The following is a 16,175-nucleotide window of genomic DNA, read 5'->3' on the forward strand; positions in this document are numbered from 1 at the left end:
TTTTGTGTAGCCAGGTAATGACTTGGGATGCAGAGGAAGAATATAGAAGAGGTACATGTCTCAGTATCTAAAAGGAAATGGACAACTTGCTGACTTTAAAATAAAACTCTAGGGGAAGACTGATTAGGAGAAGGAAAGGCAATTAAGCAGCACTCCCATAAGGAATGGAAGTCTGGGATGAGATGAGATGATAAAGTATATATTTTAGTGGTAAATGATGCAGAATTTTACCATATTCAACACAATATTACAGTGTATCTATATGTGTAAAAAACTATGTAGATACATGTAGGGGAAGGATAACAACAATTTGCAAAATAAAGGGCGATGGGAGGAGGGATCTGCATTTGCTGTAGCTTATTTCCTTCTATGTTAATATTGCATATAAATTACGATTTATTTATATATTTATACTATATTTTCAAAATACTTCCTTGGTGTCCAACAGGTCTTTTAGTAAAGATGTTTTTCAAAGCTTTGTGAGTAAGATACTTCTTTTGAGTGCTAAAATAGGCTGTACAAAGACAACTTAGTTTTTCCTCAGGAGCAATATTTAAAAATCCCAACCAAGAGAAGTGAGCTATTATAACTTTTCTTCATTATTCAGAGGCAGATTCCACAGTTCTGTCATCTTTCCCTCATTTCTAAGGCCCATCTAAATATCTCACAGAAGGGACCAGAAGCCCATTCGATTGAAACACCTCGTCAGCATTTAACTTCCTTCTAGAGTGTAAGTTCTTCTAGTTTCTCTAAGTGTAGACATGGAGTGAAGAGAGGCAACACTTAAATATTAAACAGCACAGCATTCTAATAACCAGGGTCTAGTAGTGATGAGATAGCTCAGGAGAAGGAAATGTCTAAATAAAAATGAAAGCCTGAACTCCTCTGTCTCATCAAGGCCAACATTCCCCCTCATTATCATAAACTTCAAGCCAGATGACAGTTTCTCGTGTTAGCCATATGCAAATGCAAGGAAGGGCAAAATGTAACTTGGGGAATATCAAGATAGAGTTGTAAAATCCACCATTTTAAAGTGTCTACTCTGTGGTTTTTAGCATATTTATAGCATTGTAAAACCAATTTCAGAACCTTTGTATCATTTTTAAAAGAAGCCCATACCCATTAGTTATCACTCTTCATTCTCTCCTATAATTTATTCTTTGTCAAATTCTTTGTTACCAGCTACAATCAGTAGCTTCCTTTTGCAACCCTAGTGGTTTTTTAAATTCAGAAACAAAGATAACCTTTTAAGTTACCAAAGAACCAATCAACTACCTGGAGATTAGATGATCTGTGCTGACCACCTACAAAGACCTGAAGGCCTGGGGCAAAAGCAAAGACAAAGTTCTAAAGGTCCCAAACATAAGGTATAAGCAAGAAAGCAGCTTCACCCAAGTTCTCAGGCTAAAGGCAATGATTCCAACCAAGGCTCTTCTCTTTCCTAATTCTGCCTATTCTTTCTTTGCATCTTGTAGGCTATTTTTCATATCACCATGAATTAAATCTTGAAAAATAATATACATAATAAACATATACCTTATCACATTTTTGTCATAAAATACAGAAATTATCTGTACAGTATCTCAGATACTCTGTAAAATTGCCATAAAGAAGTATTTATAGCAATTCATAGCAACTAAGATGAAATGGGCCAGTTAAATAAAAACAACAAAACAACTGGTATCTAACATAAAGCCATTTTTTTATGTAGTCCAATAAGAATATTTATTTAAAAAGACACACATTATCTAAGTTCCCCCTCTGCTGCAGCTTGTAATGCCACCATTATTTCACTAAAAACAAAACGAAAAACATCTAAAGGTACTTTTTTATGTGTATATATTGGAAGAAAAAGCGCCAAAATGTTTTAAGTATACTTACCAGTGACTATCTCTGGGTAATGAGATTATACATACTGTTAACAGTTTTCTATGTAGTTTGAGTTTTTAATATTAAGTAGTTTGTGATTTAGAACAACAACCAATTACATTATTTCCAACCTTCACAGGGTTGGGGAAACCTACAACACACACACAAGAGCTGCTTACCTGTCACTGCCCCGTAGCATTTTGGGATCAAAGTATCTATAGTCATCAGTTTCCTATTACAAAAACAGAATTTTACCATAACTCTTCAGAAAAGTACAGTAGCTTAGGGTATTTACTTTAATGAATCTATTAATTTGGTAGAATGTGTAACTACCACCACCACCATTCACCAGGCATTTAGTATGTGTTAAAGCATTATTCTGATGCTTTCAATGAAATTACTTAATCTCGATAGTGTTTATGAGATAGTTATTATTATACCTACTTTTTAGGTGAACAAGGGAGAGTACAGAGAGAACACATAACTTTCCCCAGGTTACATAATTAGCAAGTAATGTTAACTCCAGTATTTGAGCCCAGGTGGTCTAGTTTTAATGCTCCAGCTCTTAACCCTTAGGCATATTGTTCCTTGAAAATACGAGGTCTGTTCAGAAATACTCCAGTCGTTGTTAATACAATGAGAATGGTTTGCCTGACATTGACGTAACCTGGCAGCCACGAAAAGTGGACTGGAATGCTCATGCATGAATAATGATAAGTTTACTGCACTAGTCAGTGGGGGGTAACAGATGCCACTGAGTGAGCATGTGTACTGTGTGCCTGTTGCATACAAAATGACTGAGCAAACAGAGCATCAAACTTTGCATTAAGCTTGAACATTTCTCCACAGGAACTATTCAGATGGTTCAGAAGGCCACAGCTATGGACAGCTGGTGACTGGCAGCTCCAGCATGACAATGTGGCCACCCTTCTCATGGAGAGTTTTTTGGCAAAACATCCAATCACCCAGGTGACTCAGCCTCTCACAGGGTGCCCGATTTGGCACCCTGTGACTCCTGGCTTTTCGCAAAACTAAAATCACCTTTGAAAAGGAAGAGATTTCAGATCATTGATGAGATTCAGAAAAATACTACGGGGCAGCTGATGACAACTGGGAGAAGTGTGTGAAGTCCCAAGGTGCCTACTTCAAAGGGGACTGAGGAGTCATTGTCCTATGTATAATGTTTCTTTTATCTTCTTCAGTAAATAAATGCCCCTGTTTTTCATAGTACATGGCTGGTTACCTTCTGGACAGACCTTGCATGCTTTAGAAGTTATGTAGTTTTGTTTTTAGAATTTTATTACATTATTTGTTCGTAATTTTACCAAATGTACATAATACCTAATATAGGTTCACAATCTCTCTTATTTGAAACACTCGGAGTTAGGTGTACTTTGGAATTTTTAATTTTAGAGTAATTTTAGATGGACGGTGTCCTGCATGAGCTGTACATGTCACACTCCCAGTGGGCAGCCTCCATAATCTAACACAGCACTATTCTGCAACTAAATATATGAATATTAACACAAAGTGAGATAAACAAAAACTATAAAGGGCCTCAACTTGAATTAAGGCTAGGTTTTGCCACCAAATTAATTATACAAAAGCTTTCAGGTTTCAGAACTTTTTGGAATTCAGCAGTGGTGGAGAGGGATTGTGGACCTCATCTAAACTGGAAACTAGCTTTTTGATATTAAAGGAGTTGGAAAGTACTGCTTTACTGCCTATGAGCCGTAAAAACTCATGCTTTTCTGGAGTGTATATGGGGCTACCCAAACCTGACAGATGACAAATTATGCTCGTATTGTCACTGTCAGGTCCTGTACTCAGTGGTGAACAGTGTCACAGAACTCTCGATGAACCTAAACACAGTGTCAGAATCCATTAACACTTTGCTCCAGGAAGCCCCTAACAGCTAGATTTACAAGGCCAGATATTATCTGATACAGATTAATCCCTTTCTTTCAATTTATTCAATCAAGACAAATCAAAAGAGAACACTTCATTAACAAATGTAAATGATAAAAACCCATCTAGAAGTAGCCTATAGCATTTTAAAGCCCTTGATATAAGACACATTCAAGATTACTAAGTCTAACTCAGTACACTTGCTAATCTCATCAATGCCTCTAAAATAATTTATCTATCTGCAAACAGGAAATGGATCAGAAAAAGTGCAAGAAGCTACTTCACCTAGCAGATAGACGAAAAAATGCTTTCAAAGTAGAAAATATTTACTCCATGTTTTGACATGAATAATGTGCACTTTTTTGGCCCAAATTTTTGAGGGAAAAATAAGGCTGTGCATTATACATGAATAGTACTAATTCTGTATCTACATGAAATGTTTTTAATTCTTTTACTTATGCTTATGCATTAAAAGTATAACTCTAGAAAGCAGTAACAATATCTGTATGCAAAACAATACCCTGGAATATGATGATAATTTTTTTCTAAATATAAATACAAAATTGAATTAAAAAATTAAAACAAAAGATTTCCCCCCTGAAAGTTTGGGCCAAAAGCATGGGTGCACACTATACCCAGCAAACCATGATAATTTTTCTAATGAAAAATATCTGTAGTAATGTTCCTTCAATTATGAGGAGTCAACAGAACTAATGAACTTATACACTTGGAGAAACATCTGAATAAGACTCATAATCCGTGTGTCTATAACAGAAACTGTTGTGGAAGGCACATTTATGGTGGAATGACCAGTCGGCAGGAAAACAGAGTAACAGGTTTTGGATTCCAGTCCTGCTACTAAATATAGTGTGCCTTGGGAAAAGTCACTTAACATCTCTTGGTTTCCTCTCTTCCATTTCCAAAATTTACTTCTAATGTTTTCTTAAAGTTTCATGAAGGTCATGGCTCTTGTCCTCAATAATACAGCATGGTGGTGAAAAAATGTGGCCTGCCCAATTCTGCCTTATTAGCTGTGTGTCCTTGAGCAAATTAATTGGCCCCATTGTGCCACAGTTTTCTCATGCCAAAAAATGAGAATAATAGTAAAATGGTATTTTTCTTAGAAGATTCTAATAAGGACTAAAAGGGTAATTAAAAAATGTTTTGAATGGTTCCTGGCACCTACATGTGCAATAAATGTTAGCTATTACCATTATTATTGTTATGCATCATTTCAACTTCAAGATTAGGGACAGCAATAAAATATGCTAAATTTCCTTAACTCCTTGTAGATTTGGCGTCTGTCTAAAATTTTGTGTTTATTTATACTTTTATTCTTTATTATTGTTTGGAATATTTACTGCCTATAAAGAAGTAGTAGTCTCTAAGATAATTAGTTATAAATTATCTTCTTGCAGGCTTTTTCAAGAGAGCTCCTTCTTCATATATTCTGAGATATAGTAAGAAAGTCTAATATTACTACATTGTATACCCCTTTCTCTATATTGATTCTCAGATGGAAGAATCCTATTCTTTTTAGCTTATTATTATAGACAATTCTCTTAACTCCTCTCACAATTGTTAACTGCCCCTCTTGGGAATGTTTTATTACACTGTTTCTTTGTTTTCACATGGGCAGGTTTTAAAATATGTTTTTGTTAATGTCCTTTAATATCATAAAATCACATTTTAATAATTATGAAAAATTACACATTAATCTGAAGATCCTGTTGTAATTCTCTTTCTTACTGTACTCAAATTTCCATAGAAACAGGTAATTCTAAATCAAAAGTTCTTTTTAATGTGTGGGTGTATTGAGTTTTTAGTACAAATACATGTTTAGGATCTTCAGCCTCGCCACCAAGGCTATGATGATCCAGACCAACTCGACTAGGGCACTGGTGGGATTAGGATCATGCTGCCTCTCAACTGCAGACTCTGGTGAAGATAACCACTCTCTAGTTGCCACAGTAACAAGCCGGGCTGTTTCGAAAACAGATTGTGGTAATTTTCACATTCCTGTCTTGAATTGTAAACAGATAGCTTGAAAACCCATTCTTTAAGTAAATGCTAACAACATTTACTCATTTGTCTATTTACCCAACAATTTAGTTTTCAGCCCCCAAAAATTCAGTACCACCTGAATACATGTATGTAAAAACTCCACTATGCATTCCTCCTCTAATTTTAAATTTCAGAAAATTGGTCTGGTACTCTTTATATTGTACCAGCCGATGCTTATTGCTCTTTTTCATTTATAGAAACCTGCTCCTTAGAATATATTTTACATTTAATTATACACATAGAATCTAATCTACATTTAATTTGGGTGAGAACTGGCCATAATGAGGTAACAGCAACTGAGAAATCAGTTCCCCTTATCTGTGATAATGGCTAAAAAATGGCTCTTTGAGAACACGGTTCTTTTCTTTCCCTCATGTAGTCTGTTGTGATTAAGGTCAAAACAAACTCAGATTTTACTGCCTTTCATACAGTTTAACATGTTTAAAAATTTTACACATATAATGTTATATGCTACTCACGGGGTTTGACTTCATCTCCATGAGATTGTCTAAAATACGAGTAACAGGCAGATTCTGTGGAAGAGATTAGTATTTTCATGAGAAAAACAAATCAAAGTTCTCTATTGTCACAACAACCTAATCATACTCTAGTTAAGTATGCTCGCTTTTTAATTAAACACATTCTAAGATTAAGCATTCTGTGAATGGTTTCACAGATGTAAATACTATTGGAACTATTCAAGTTTCCTTAGAAAAATAAAATTCTATATCAAAAGGTCCTTTTAGGGTGTAGGTGTATCAAGTTTTTAGTACAAATGTACATTTGGGCTTTTTACTTTTGTTAGATGTTTGTTTTTTAATACTAGTAATTGCAAGCTTTTGTTTTGATCATATAAGATTTCCATTGTTATTTTTAAAATTTCCTTTTTCCAAATTTTAAGTTTAAATACAAAGCATCTTAAAATTCGTGAAAATGTATGAGATTAAATGACCTAATAGTGTTCTTTCATTTCTAATGCATGTTCTTCAAAGCCAAAAAGATACTTGTACTCTTTAAAAAATGGGAAATTAATATATACCAACTGGTAATTTGGTATATATTACTGACCATTTTTATTGCCTGGCACAAACTCCCAATTTTCAGTGACACTCTGCGGTGTCTCCTTGCAGAAAAAAAATCCCACCCTGCACATGAAATGTAACACTGACGCTGGGAGGAGATTGTCTTCTGACATGCTTACATGCTTTGGGATCAGGAATACTACCGTTACGTTTCCATCTGATAATTTTTATCATTATTTTGAAAATAACGCATGGAGTGTAGAAAATTTGCCTATTACACCTATTCGAAGTGCACCCCTAACGGGGATGGTGTTCTGCCCATTCTGCACTGATGTTTCCTGAACTGTACAGGATGTTCTGAAAAACGGTTTTGTTTCTTTATACAACAAAGGCAACATTAAGTCTGATTAGATGACACAGTATATTTTACAAGTTTTACTTTCCTTAGGTCATAAAACATTTTATTGTTACTAAAATGGATTATCATTAAGGAAAGTACTGCTTTGCACAAACAGATGATATGCATTTTTAATTTGACTTTCCCTAGATTATAAAGGCAAGTAAAAGCCTTTTCTTTGTTTGTTGTCACATAACAATTATTTTCATTGTATTCATCTATGTGTACAACATTCTCAGAATAGCTGAATTTTAAAAATTGTTCAAGAACAGTTGTCTCCATTTCCCCCCACCACTCTTCCCTGCCCCACTGAACCCCACCTTCCCATCCCCTGTGATTACTGCCAGTTTGTTCTTAATTTCAATGTCTCTGGTTATATTTTGCTTGCTTGTTTGTTTTGTTAATTGGGTTCCACTTATAGGTGAGATGATGTGGTATTTGTCTTTTACCACTTGGGTGGTTTCATTTAGCATAATGCTCTCCAGTTCAATCCATGCTGTTGAGAAGTGTAGGAGCTCCTTTCTTTTTGCTGCGTAGTATTCCACTGTATAAATGTACTACAGGGTTCTTTTTTGAAGTGTATTTTATTGATTATGCTATTACACTTGTCCCATTTTTCTCTCCCCTTTCCCCCTCCTCCCTGCACTGCCCCCCCACCCTCCAGCACCCACCTGTCACAGTTCATGTCCGTGAGTTTTACATAAGTTCTTGTCTCCATTTCCTATACTATTCTTAGCCTCCTCCTATTTTGTGCTTACCTATTCTGCTTCTTATGCCCTGTACCTTTTCCCTCCACTGTCTGCCTCCTGCTACCCACTGATAACCCTCCATGTGATCTCCATTTCTGTGATTCTGCTCCTGTTCTACTTGTTTGCTTAGCTTTTGTTTTTTATGTTCAGTTGTGTACTACAGTTTTTTGATCCACTCATTTACTGAAGGGCACATGGGCACTCAGCCTGATTCCAGCACTTGACTATTATAAATTGTGCTGCTATGAACATTAAGGTGTACAGGTTCTTTTGAACTGGTGTTTCAGGGTCCTTAAGGTATAATCGCAGCAGTGGAGTTAGGCAAGTGAAATTCATTATTCTCTCATATTTGTATTGGCCAGGAACTTTTTAATATAAACACAAGGACCAAATACTCAAGCTGACTAAATGTGCTTCCTGAATTCTATTATTTAGAATTTTTAAAAAATGTAGCACAAAATTTTACCTTTTAAATTTTGTTTCAAATAAAATTGAGCTTATCTATGTAAGAATAAGTATCAACTATAACTTTTCTCTAAATCCAAGAAGATTTAAATCTATATAAATGCTTTATCCAAAAGAAAAAACTAGTTATAAATTTATTCCATGCAATACTATCCGAAGATGATGAAGTACTTTGCAACATAACAAGGAGAAATAATTTTTAAAAATCTGGATCATGGGAATATGATAAATTATAAGATTTTACTAAAATTAAAATTTTTAAAATTTCATTTATTTATTTTTTAGATTTTATTTACCTTTAGAAGGGAAGGGGAAGAGAGAGAGAAATATCAATGTATGGTTGCTTCTCATGTGTCCCCTGCTGGGAACTGGCCCCTGCTGGGAACTGGCCTGCAACCCAGGCATGTGCCCTGACTGGGAATTGAACCACGATCCTTTGGTTCGCAGGCCCGTGCTCAATCCACTGAGCTACACCAGCCAGGGCTAAAATTAATTTTATACATTTCTCTATTTACATATAATTCTGTTTAGTTCCCTGATTTGTTTTATTTGATCTGTGCAATAAAGAAAATTCTTTAAAAAATTTGTAAAAATAAAGCCATGAGTCATTTTATTTTTGTTAGTGAAAATAACTGAAAAATTTAAATGTTTCACGATAAACAATGTTTATCGTGAACAATGTTTCACGATAAACCTTCATTGACTATCAAAATAAGATTTTTTGGGGGGACTTCTGCCAAGATGGAGGCGTAGATGGAAACACTGTGCCTTCTCCCACAACCAAGTTCGAATACAACAAAGGTTTAGTACACAAAGACGCAGCCCAAGAACAGAAAAGTGAACTATACGGAAGTCCGACAACAACGAACCTTTCAAGTGGGACAATAAGAGGGGCGGAGCAGGAAGGACCCCCCCCCCACCGACCCAGGCACGCAGGCAGCCGGGGTAGCATCACAGACTCATTGAGGGTGCAGGGCAGGCTGAACGCAGTCAAACATTCTCCCGCAGATAAATGAGCAGAGATGTGAGCGGTGAGACCGACCCCGCGGCCCCGGAGGTGGGAGGAGGCAGAGGGGACCGCCATTGATTTCCTTTGACCCCGCCCCCACATACAGGGTCACAACCCAGCGAACTGAGTTGCCCCACCCTGGTGAACACCTAGGGCTCTGCTCCTCATACGTAACAGGCACAAACAGTCCAAACTATGGCTCAAGAACTCAAAGCCTCAGAGCCGATAACTCTAAGCGACCAGGAAATAGCCAACCTATCAGATGCACAGTTCAAAACACTGGTGATCAGGATGCTCACAGAACTGGTTGATTATAGTCACAAATTAGAGGAACATATGAAGGCTAAACTAATTGAAATGAAGGGAAATGCACAGGAAACCAATAGTGATGGAAAGGAAACTGGGGCTCGAATCAAGGGAGTGGACCAGAAGGAAGAACAAAACATCCAACCGGAAAAGAATAAAGAAACAAGAATTCAAAAAAATGAGGAGAGGCTTAGGAACCTCCAGGACATCTTTAAACGTTCCAACATCCGAATTATAGGGGTACCAGAAGGGGAAAAAAAAGTCACGAGTGGAAAACATATTTGAACAAATAATGGAGAACTTCCCCAGTCTGGCAAAGGAAATAGACGTCCAGGAAGCTCAGAGAGACCCAAAGAAGTTGGACCCAAGAAGGAACATACCAGGCACATCATAATTACATTAGCCAAGATTAAAATGAAGGAGAGAATCTTAGAAGCAGCAAGAGATAAGGGGACAGTCACCTACAAAGGAGTTCCCATCAGACTGTCAGCTGATTTCTCAAAAGAGACCTTCCAGGCAAGAAGGGGCTGGAAAGAAGTATTCCAAGTCATGAAATCCAAAGACCTACATCCAAAACTGCTTTATCCAGCAAAGTTTTCATTTAGAATGGAAGGACAGATAAAGTGCTTCTCAGATAAGATCGAGTTCAAGGAATTCATCGTCATCAAGCCCTTATTATATGAAATGTTAAAGGGACTTATCTAAGAAAAAGAAGATGAAAAATATGAACAGTGAAAGGACAGCACACTCACAGTTATTAACAACCACACCTAAAACAAAAACAAACTAAGCAAATGACTAGAACAGGAACAGAACCACAGAAATGGAGATCACATGGAGGGTTAGCAACAGGGGAGTGGGAGGAGGAGAAAGGGAGAAAAGGTACAGAGAATAAGTAGCATAGATGGTAGGTAGAAAACAGGGGGAGGGCAAGAATAGTGTGGGAAATGTAGAAGCTAAAGAACTTAAGACACATGGACATGAACTAAAGATGGGGAATGTGGATGGGAGAGGGTGTGCAGGGCGGAGGGAAATGAAAGGGGGAAATGGGACAACTGCAATAGCATGATCAATAAGATATATATATATATATATAAAACCCAGAAAACATCCCAAAACCCTCTACCACTATTACCACACTTAAAACAATGAACAATTTCTTAATGTAGCTCAAAATCTGGTTAGTGTTAAAATTTTCTGGTTCCGCCAACTTCCTTTTCAGTTTTCTTGTTTAAATCAGAATCTTACTAAGGGCCATACACTGCAATTGAATGATAGATCTTTTAAATCTTTTTTAATCTATTGAATTCCACTGCTTGCAATTTATTTGTTAATTCATTTTTTAAGAGGGATTACTTTAGCAAACAAGCCAAATAAAGTGAAACTGAAGACTTTTAAATTATGCAACTTTATGCAACATTATTCATCATCACATTGCTGTACACAAATGTATTCCAAATCTGTGAGTATCATTCGAGTGGTCTCTTATGTGACAGCTTATGCTTGTGATGCATAAAACTTATGCTGCCCAAGAAATAAAACATACAAAACTATTTTAAGTGACCTAAAAAACTGAATGTGACCAGAAAACTTTTTTTCTATTTTATTTAAAGCTTAGAATCCGGTAAAGTCCAAAACAACATTCAGAGACATTAACGGTGTAAGTAACTCAGAGTTTATTAAGTGTGAAGCAGAAGTCATCTCCAGCAGTCTCCCTGTGGGACCTCTTTCCTCACCGCTCCCCGGCCCTAGGTCTCCCATCACAGTGCCTCTAACATGCAGAACATTGGGGCAGTGTAACTTTAAAAATGGACTTGTATTAGCTTAAATATTTCTCAACAAGAAACTTTTAAAGTAATGAATTGGCAAACATTATAAACACATGTGTTGAGATTTGAACATGAAGTAGAGAAACAGGCACTGTCACGGCAAATTGGTACTTTTCCGGAGGGATATTTGGAAATATTTATTAAGACCAATTAGAAATGTTCATTCCTTTGATTCTACAATAGAATTCCAGGGAAGTGTCATATGGAAATAATCAGAGATAAATACTCACCTGGAAAAAGACATTTAAAACTTAGGTATATGAAGTGTATCTTTAAGTATCCTCTATTTTTTTCTTTCATCTTAGACTTGCTGTTTTATAATATGACTTTTATTTTTACTTCACAATATAGTCCCCCACCCAAATCAAAAAGTATTTCCTCTAATTTGAACCTAAAAAGTCTTATTAATATCCACTTAAAAAATGGCATGGCTTTTCTAGTAGTAGTGGCAATAATGTTGTATAGAGAGGGCCACCAGTAATTTCAAATTTTACTTGTATAAATGAACAACTTCCTGTATCAAAGTTGTTTATTATTTGCAATTTCAAGACACCAAAGGGACTTGTAGTCACAGAGAACAACGAATTTTTGTATTTTAAGAACTCTAAATAAAATAAAATTTTAGTATTTTCTTATTGTATTTTTTCTCGTTAACATTTTATTCCCTTATACAACACTCCCCTCAAAATTTTGTGTTAGCACAATAAAATATTTGAGTTGATAAGTTTAGATACCTCTTACTGGCATCATTAGGGGGCATATATCATGTGACTATAGGTAATGAGTTCAAAAATAAATATGATCATTCCAAAGATTTAAGTCTATAATGCTATGAGTTATTTATGACAAATTATTTACAGAATCTTACTATTAGGATTTCCTTCTAAAAGTGACAGGTTAAAAAAAATATGTAATTTTTCTTAAAAATAAACTTAACTACATGTGGTTATACAAGTCTATCTAGCAAAAGACAGACATTATCTTAGGAACTGGTGATTCCTCTTGGCTCCCCGTAACAAAATATCCTGTCCAGAGTAGATGGTAAATAAACTGGTGTGACAAAAGACCCTCTCCCTGACACATTTCTACTGAGGCTCTTTCGAGCTGCTTCAACTGGGCCTTGGCTTTTGAACTTCTGTCTGTCTTTGCATTTTCCAACTTTAGAAAGAATCCTGCTAAGTCAGTTTGGCCAGAATCCCCTATCCTTAATATTTGATCATCCTTGGTATCTGAATCAGGTTACTGACCCCCTACCACCTCCCAGGTGATGTCTGATCACATTGGCCTATCTTCAGCAAAACCCTGTTAGGCTGGTTTGGCCAGAATTCCCCTCTACCTCTGAGATTTACTTTTAGTAATTTTGCATACATTGACCCGACCCTGCTCCCTGGCTTTAAATTCTCACCTTAACTTGATGTATCTGGAACTGAGCCCGATCTCTCCCTGCAGCTATAAAACTGCAGTGGTTCCCTTTTGCAACAGTCCCCCTGAATAAAGTATGCCTTACTATTCTTTTTTTAAAGTATTTTTCATTGATTATTCTATTACAGTTTTCCCCTTTATCCCCCCTGAGCCCTGCCCTCTAAACCTCCATCATTCCCCACCCTTAGTTCATGTCCACGGGTTGTATATATAAGTTCTTTGAATTCTCAGTTTCCTAATACCATTTTTTATGCATACTAATTATGCTTCTTCTTCCCTGTACCTTTTCCCCCTTATTCTTCCCATCCTCCTCCCCAATGAAATCACTCCATGTGATGTCCAGTTCTCTGATTCTGTTCCTGTTCTGGTTGTTTGCTTAGTTTTTGTTTTCATTGTCTGTCTTTTTTTTTAGGTTCATTTGTTGATAGTTGTGTTTGTTGTCATTTTACTCTTCCTATTTTTGATCATCTTCTTTTTCCTTTTAACATTTAACATATAATAAGGGCTTGGTGACAATGGACTCCTTTAACTTGACCTTATCTGGGAAGCACTTTCTTTGCCCATCCATTCTGAATGAAAGCTTTGCTGGATAGAGTAATCTTGGACGTAGATCTTTGCCTTTCATGGCTTCAAACATTTCTTTCCAGCCCCTTCTTGCCTGCAAGGTTTCTTTTGAGAAATCAGCTGATAGTCTTAAGGGCTCCTCTTTGTAGGTAACTTTTCTGTTTCCTCTTCTTTTAAGATTTCTGTCTTTAATCTTGGGTAACTTAATGAAGTTGTGCTGTGGTGTGTTCCTCCTTGGGTCCAACTTCTTTGGGACTCTCTGGGCTTCCTAGAAGTCTGTTTCCTTCGCCAGATTGGGGAAGATATCCGTCATTATTTGTTCAAATAAGTTTTCAATTTCTTGCTGTTGTTGTTCTCCTTCTGGCACCCCTATAATTTGGATATTGTAACATTTCAGGTTGTCCCAGAGATTTGTAAGATTCTCTTCATTTTTTTGGTTTCTTCATTCTGTCCTGGCTAGCTCTTTATTTCTTCCTTTTGTTCCCAATTCTTGCTTTGAATCCTGGTTTCCTTCTTGTCACTGTTGGTTCCCTGAATATTGTGCTTTATTTCACTTTGGGTATCCTTCATTTGTTTTTTCATTTTTCGATCAAGCTCAATTAGTTCTGTGAGCATTTTGATTACCAGGGCTTGAAATTCCCCATCAGACAGGTTGGCTATCTCCTCATTGCTTAGCTCTCTTTCTGAAGGTTTGCTCTGCTCTTTCACTTTGGCCCTATTTCTTTGCTTGGGGCCCCTGCTAAACAGTAAGAGGGCAGGCAACCCTACTTGCTGCGCTGCGTGCTGCCTGTGGGGGAGAGCCCAGAGAGGGAACTGTGCAGCTCACCTGCTTGTCTCTAGCGCACTAAGGGACTCACGTGTGACTGGGAGTTTCTCCCACCAGGGGCAACTGCCGCAGTAGTCCACTGTCAGCTGAGTCTCAGTTTCCCCTTAAGTCAGCCCCGCCCACCTGGTCCACCGTCTTGCCTCGGTTTTTCTGAGCTGGCGTGCACAGTCTGCTACCTTACTGGTCTGGCTGTTCTGGTTGATTTTTCCCTCTAATTCTTTGGCTGTCTGAGTTCCATGCAGTTTGATTTTCTATAGCTTCTAGATTTTTATTGAGTTTAGATTGGCTGTTATTATCCTTGTGGTTATGCAAGGAAGCGAAGGGTTTCTACCTATGCCTCATCTTGGCCAGAACTCCTGCCTTACTATTCTTTAATAAGTGCCAGGAGTCATGTTTTGTTTAGGAGGTTTTAGGTTACACTGTATAGTACACTGGTCTCTAATGTGCCTAACTTCCTGTTTTTGTGCCTTTTCACCTTTTATAGTCCAAGTGAATGAACATAAACTGACTTGAGGAAGTACTGTGAACCAGTGAAAAGAAGTACAGTATTTAGTAGTAGCTTCCTACCAGGAGAGAGTTAGAATGGGAGGGACTGAACATGATTCCTAATAGCAAGAAAGCTAAAAGTATTCTCAAGTATTTAGAAAATAATGTGATCTGGAATGCATCTGAAGGAAAGTTTGAAAAGTAATCAGGCTTTTAATTAAATAAAGAAAATTAGGATTTTCGTTGACTACATGGTTTTTAAAGCAAAATGTTATTCACCTATTCACACAAAAATTAAATATTTATGCAAAGCACTATGTAAAATTCAAAGATGGGGAAGAAATTCCTTGCCTCAAGGAACTCATCATTAAGAAATGAAACACTGTATGTCAATTATATCTCAATAAAACTGGTTAGAAAAACAAAATGAAAATGAATAATGTGAATACAAAATACCACATGCAAACATTTAAAGAAAGCTAAAAGTATGAAGCAATTCAGAGAAAAAAAAGATCTAACTTTTTCTATAAAAAAGTAAGAAAAAAAATTCACATCTCAATAACTGATAATTCCATCTCCTTATTTTGGCATTTAAAACCTTTTCATTACAAACTGACAGATTTGTGTGAATATTATGTGTCAGATTGCTTTAATATAGCCCAATAAAAATAAATAAAAATTTCAAAAATTTAGGTAGGGAAGATAAAACAAGAATGGAAGGATCTTGACTTGAACTTTGGTAAAGGACTCGGCAGAGTTTGGTATATTAATGTACATCTGAAAATTTCCATACTAGAAAGTAAAAAACAAACTGTGTTTGAAAAGAACCGAATCAATTAATGACTCTCTGAAGTAGAATATCTATAAATTACAGTAACAGAAAAACAATACAGCCCTGGCTGGTGTAGCTCAGTGGATTGAGCACGGGCCTGCGAACCACACGATTGCAGTTCAATTCCCAGTCAGGGCACATGCCTGGGTTGCAGGCCAGTTCCCAGCAGGGGACTCACATGAGGCAACTGTACATTGATATTTCTCTCCTTCTCTCCTTCCATTCCCCTCTAAAGATAAATAAATAAACTCTTAAAAAAAAAGAAAAACAATACAAGCATGAAAAATCATTTAAATACGTACTATGGATAAACTAAGACAGTTAAAGAAAGTGTTATCTACATCAAGTTACAGTTTTATTACCCCAAAACATAAATTCTACTGAAAATATTTTATTTATTCGAATTTACATAGGACTTAGACTACTA

General features: G+C 36.5%; 1 protein-coding gene across 3 annotated transcripts in view; it reads right to left on the reverse strand.

Annotated features, from left to right (window-relative positions):
* Window positions 1–16,175, reverse strand: part of SCFD1 (sec1 family domain containing 1) — a 112,696-nt gene that overhangs the window by 19,013 nt on the left and 77,508 nt on the right. For all 3 annotated transcript variants that reach the window (XM_037037418.1, XM_037037419.1, XM_037037420.1), the window contains 2 exons: window positions 6,321–6,374; window positions 2,049–2,101 (listed from right to left, as the gene is read on the reverse strand). In XM_037037418.1, the coding sequence (XP_036893313.1) occupies window positions 2,049–2,101; window positions 6,321–6,374 (107 nt within the window). The remainder of the gene's footprint in view (window positions 1–2,048; window positions 2,102–6,320; window positions 6,375–16,175) is intronic.

Source organism: Sturnira hondurensis, unplaced genomic scaffold (assembly GCF_014824575.4).
Source record: "Sturnira hondurensis isolate 20B ecotype Veracruz unplaced genomic scaffold, ASM1482457v3 Scaffold0023357, whole genome shotgun sequence".
In the NCBI taxonomy this organism is placed as follows: Eukaryota; Metazoa; Chordata; class Mammalia; order Chiroptera; family Phyllostomidae; genus Sturnira; species Sturnira hondurensis.